The sequence below is a fragment of the Leptopilina heterotoma genome, unplaced genomic scaffold (genome assembly GCF_015476425.1).
Source record: "Leptopilina heterotoma isolate Lh14 unplaced genomic scaffold, ASM1547642v1 Lhet_17, whole genome shotgun sequence".
In the NCBI taxonomy this organism is placed as follows: domain Eukaryota; kingdom Metazoa; phylum Arthropoda; class Insecta; order Hymenoptera; family Figitidae; genus Leptopilina; species Leptopilina heterotoma.
Window position 1 is genome coordinate 2,421,188 of NW_025110886.1, and position 5,595 is coordinate 2,426,782.

Consider the following 5,595-nt stretch of genomic DNA (forward strand, 5'->3'; position numbering starts at 1 on the left):
TCAGAATATTTAACATTCCTAAAATCAAGCCTTTTATAGTAGAGATTTATAAAGGTAAACAAAAACCTTATGATATATTTGCATTTTATGAACAGTTGATTCAAGAAATTACAACAATCTTCGAAGATGGCGGGATAACAATAAATGGTCGACAATTGCTTTTAACTATACGATGCTTCATTGCTGATGCACCAGCAAGAGCTCATGCTTGTTCAAAATGCAAAGTTGAAGGAGACCGAAGTACAGTAATAGGATTTAAAGGAACCATGATCTTTGAAGGCACTGAACACCAACCTAGAACAGATGCTGAGTATTATAATTTATTAGATGATGATTATCATAAGGGGAGAAGCCCCCTGGCTCCCTTACTTGGATTGGTTTCTCAAGTTCCTTTCGAACCTATGCATCTGGTGTGGATTGGAGTTTGCAAGAAAATACATAATGGCAGCATATATTAGTGGTAATTTCGGATTTCGAAAAGATAAATTAGGTGCAAGAAAATTGGAAATTCTTAATAGTAGAATGTTAACACTGCAAACATACTGTCCTTCGGAATTCAATTATTGTCTTCAAAAAATAGTAAATTTGGAAAGTTTAAAGCAACAGACTGTCGACAATTTTTGCTATATACAGCACCTTCTGTTCTAAATGATATTTTTTTTGAAAATCATTACCTTCATCTTATGATATTACATAGCGTTATGCGTCTACTTATATCGAAGGAAACTCTGCCCGATATGAACCAATTTTGTCAAGAAGCTTTAGAAAGTTTTGTAAAGTTATGCTTGCTTCTGTATGATCAGCAGTCTCTCTCTTACAATGTTCACGGTCTTCTACATCTTGTGGGTGATGTAAAGTTGTTGGGTTCAGCGGAAACCTTTAGTGCATTTTGTTTTGAAAACAATATGTCTGAATTACGAAAGTATATAAGAAAACCAGCCATGAAACTTCAACAAGTATATAAAAGAATATCTGAAAAAGTTCGTTTTATTCCAGAATCTTCAAACATCAATACAGGCATAACTTTATCACAAAGACATGGTGACGAACTAGTCCCTAATAATGTTCCTACCCACCTTTTCCGTCAGTTTAAACATTTAAAATTCGAGGGATTTACTTTTGCTGTTGCATTGCGTGATAGTTGTTGCATACTTAAAAACGCAAAAATTTGCGTAATAAAAAATATTGTATTAATTGACGGAATTATTACAATAGTTCTCCAAGAATTTGAATCTAAGCCTGCTATCTACAACGTAAGTTTAACATCATATCAAGTTAATATTTATGAATGTTTGAATTTAATGCCTGAACTTCGTGCAGTACCTTTTACTGATATTAAAAATAAAGTGCACTTAATCCCAAAATGGAATCACATAGTAGGACAAGAAGAAACTCTCATTGAAAATAAATTTATTTGTGCCTTATTACTATCAACTCTTAGTAGTGTCTGACGATGTAAATGTTCATCATTGAATGAATAACTTGTATTATTGTTGTATGTATAAAAGGCTAAAAATTGTAAAGATTTAACTAGATATTTATGTTTAAGTTTTAGCAATTTGAAATTGTTAATATTATAAATTATTGTTTATTTTTAGGTCACAATGGAAAATTCGAAAAAGAAGTCCACAAAAGAAGTAAAATTAACAAGTAAAGGAAGAGAAATTAGAATCCCAAAAAGACACTTGCTAACTTCTTCTGACGATTATCGTCCACAACAAAAAAAGCTTAAATCTTCAGGAAATGTTAAAAATGAATTGCAAGAATCTGAAGACACATCTCCAACAAATTAAAAAAGAAAGAGATGAAAATAGTATAAACTCGGAAGCCCAGAATGAGAGTTCTAAATCGAACTTATTTGTTAACTCTAAATCACCAGTACCAGCGACTCACCGCTCAAAATCGATTTTGCAAACTCATGATTGCACGTCCAAGAATTTAGCTGTTTCTACACACAATTCTTTGAATAGAAATTCGTAAGAACAATTAATTTATAATTATAATAATGTAAATAAAATAATTTATTATAAATAAATTTAATTATTAAAAAAATAACGAAATCAAGTATTAATGCAAAATATTCTTTAAAATATTTTATGCTTATTATTTTCCATAGGTAAAATTTTATTGTTTATATTTCAGAAACATAGAAAAGAAGCAAAATTGTAATCCTGTTGTTTTACCACAGAAAGGAGAAGAAGCTCAAATTGCTGTTGACAGTCTCTATATGGAACAAGTAAATCCAATAATTACAGACAGTGGAAGAGATGCGCTAGTAACTCATTCCGAAAAGCCACGTAATGATATTGAGATTAATTCCCAGGAAGTCTTTGATGTATTCCAATCTTCAGAAGATAAGAGTTTACATGAAAAATTAGATTCGAACCTGGGTGATTCTCTCAAAAAGAACAAATTATTTGTGCACTGTTTCAGGCGGCGTTTTGGTTATAAAATATAGTAAAATAAATTAATGTAATTAAAAATTGGCAAGTCATATGTTGTGAGTTTTAAGTTTTTAGTTAAATTATAAAGAAAAATTAAAAAATAATTATCAAATTACTAAAATTCAATGCATACCTTGGTCATTTCTTACGAATACAAATTCGTTTGCACAACTTCATGCAAATTGAATCGAATTCAATCGAATATACAAAGAGCTTGAATGAATCCCGCTTTCTACCAAAAATCTTAATTCATTTTGATCCATTTGAATTAGTTTTTTTTTTACTGGGTTAATTAAAGTATATTTTAAAAATAATTAATTTAAGTTTTAGTAATTTAAACAAACTAATTGAATAGTAATGTTAGTGATATTTTTCTTGATAAAAACAAACAAACAAATATTTTTGTAGAGATATATCTATATATACCTTGTTTTGGTTTAATGAAAAAGAGCAAACAATATCCCTAAAATATATTTACGCAATCAGAGATTATTGACAAATTAATTAACATATTTTTCTGTCCTTAGATAAACGTATTCTCTTTCTGGTCTCTTCCAGAATTGGCCGCTAGGTGGCCAATTAGTGCACATGCTTGTGCGTTTGTCTGCGTTTAAAAGTTGATATTTTGTTTGTTTGAGACATTTATATTCACAATAGACGGTCGGTTTCAATTGTGTCTTTTCGGTTTGCTTAGTTGGTGACTTTTATTGCAAAATTAACGATCTTTGGACTGTAGATTCTTGGGATTATTCTGTCCTAACCTCACTTTGAACACTAAAGTTTTGGTGCGGTTATTAACGGATATTTTTGAATGTTCAATTTGGGTTCTGTGTTCTTTGTATTAATTTTCTGATGTGGCTGAAATGGCATCAAGTGGTGGTGTGGAAAGATGTGCAAAGTGTAGTAAAGATATTACACGTGCATTACCTATTTTTTGCACCGGATGCGATCTGCCTTATCATCGAAGTTGTGTGTCACAGATGTCTACATTACCCGATGGCTCATTCAAGATATGCTGTAAACCCAGGTCTTCATCTCCTTCAGTTATTTCCCAACATTCCCTAGCAACGGGCAACTTTGATACGGTCATGGCAGCTTTGGATAAACTGACACGTACAGTTTCCACTAATTTCATCAACATGAATGAAAATTTTGCAGACATAAATATCAAGCTTGACGACATATTGTCTAGACTTGATAAGATTGTAGGTAGGGTCTCCTCTCTGTCTGACCGTATAATAACCGTGGAAGGGAGACTTGATAAATGCGAGACCACCCTTTCCGAAAAAGTTGACCCTAAACTAAATGCAAGTGTGTGTGTTAATGAAATACTTGACAGGAATGATAGGAAACAAAATCTCGTATTATTTGGTCTTCCCGAAAACGACACATTGAATACAGCAGACTTAAAAACACTGGTTATTAATAGACTTAGAAATTCAATAAATGTTGTTGACCTAGAAAGTGTTCAAATGTTAAGAATCGGTTCAAATGCGCAGGTCCTACGAAAACCCAGACCAGTGAAAATTGTGTGCGTGACGGAGGAAGGGGCACAGAAAGTACTAAGGACCTTTATTGCTGCGAAGCAAGACCCAGTCCGTTCCACAGAGTTGAAAAATCTGTCCCTAACGCGAGACAAAACGTCTATGCAGAGAGAGGAGATTCGAGGAGTCCAAGATCAGCTGGCTGCGCGTCGGCGGGAGGGAGAGATGAACATCGCATTAGTGTATCGTCGAGGAGTCCCTATGATTGTCAAAGTTCCCCCACCGAAACGCACGACCACTGTTACGTTACAGGTGGGAGAGCCATCCCACTCTCAGTGACTTCCCCTCCTATGCAACTGTATTATCAAAATGTTAAGGGCTTACGTACGAAGGTGCACGATCTCCGTCAAAACATTCCCATTCATAACACAGGCCAACAAAATTTGATTCAATTTACTTTCCAAGAATCAGACAATACTTTTCCGAAGGATTTCGACGTGCTGAATCCGAATCTGCCCTCAAAATAGACCCATCACGTCAGGTTTTCGAGATATTTTAACCTAAAAGTGCAAAAAACCTGTTTTTAGTTATATTTGATGTCATGTAACATGAAGAGATAATTTTTTATTTAAAAAGTCAATATTGCATCTAAAAGTGCTACTCTTCCCCTTTAATATCCATTTTGAAAATTTAAAAAATCTTCATTTGTCTCTGAGTAATCGTTCGTTGAATTTTTTGAGTTTGTCGAATTCTTCGAAAACTGAGTAGAAACAGACAAAACTTCGATAATAAAGCAGATTTTAACTAAAAACATTTAAATTTTAAATAGTTCTGAGGATTTTTGATATAACTGAATACGAATTCGATATCAGATTGACAGAATTGAAAATGGCATATTTTAGGCAAATACAATCAATTTTAAGTAAATCATCTGCCATATTGTATACGCCATTTTCAATTCTGTCAATCTGATATCGAATTCGTATTCAGTTATATAAAAAATCCTCAGAACTATTTAAAATTTAGATGTTTGTAGTTAAAATCTGCTTTATTATCGAAGTTTTGTCTGTTTCTACTCAGTTTTCGAAGAATTCGACAAACTCAAAAAATTCAACGAACGATTACTCAAAGACAAATGAAGATTCTTTAAATTTTCAAAATGGATATTAAAGGGGAAGAGTAGCACTTTTAGACGCAATATTGACTTTTTAAATAAAAAATTATCTCTTGATGTTACATGACATCAAATATGACTAAAAACAGGTTTTTTGCACTTTTAGGTTAAAATATCTCGAAAACCTGACGTGATGGGTCTATTTTGAGGGCAGATTCGGATTCAGCACGTCGAAATCCTTCGGAAAAGTATTATCTGATTCTTGGAAAGTAAATCTTGTCGGCCTGTGTAATTATAGTGTTTATCTACTATCTGAAACTTGGCTAAACGATAATATAAAATCCCACGAACTTGGTTTTCACAACTTTGATATTTTTCGGTTTGACAGGAGCAGTGCAACTAGTGATAAGACTAGAGGTGGAGGTGTTCTGATTGCGGTCAAAAAAAATTTGCATAGCTCAATTATTGATACTAGAATATCTTCCATTGAGCACGTATTTGTTAAATTTAGATACAAAAATAATTTATACATTCTTGGCTGTTTTTACATACC

General features: G+C 32.7%; 1 protein-coding gene across 1 annotated transcript; it reads left to right on the top strand.

The window, feature by feature from the left end:
- Positions 1-1,661: 1,661 nt before the first annotated feature.
- Positions 1,662-2,458, top strand: LOC122499603. The gene is made up of 2 exons (XM_043608051.1): positions 1,662-1,976; positions 2,143-2,458. Exons 1-2 carry the CDS (start codon positions 1,744-1,746, stop codon positions 2,456-2,458), a joined length of 549 nt encoding a protein of 182 aa, XP_043463986.1. The 5' UTR covers positions 1,662-1,743.
- The last annotated feature ends 3,137 nt before the right edge of the window (positions 2,459-5,595 follow it).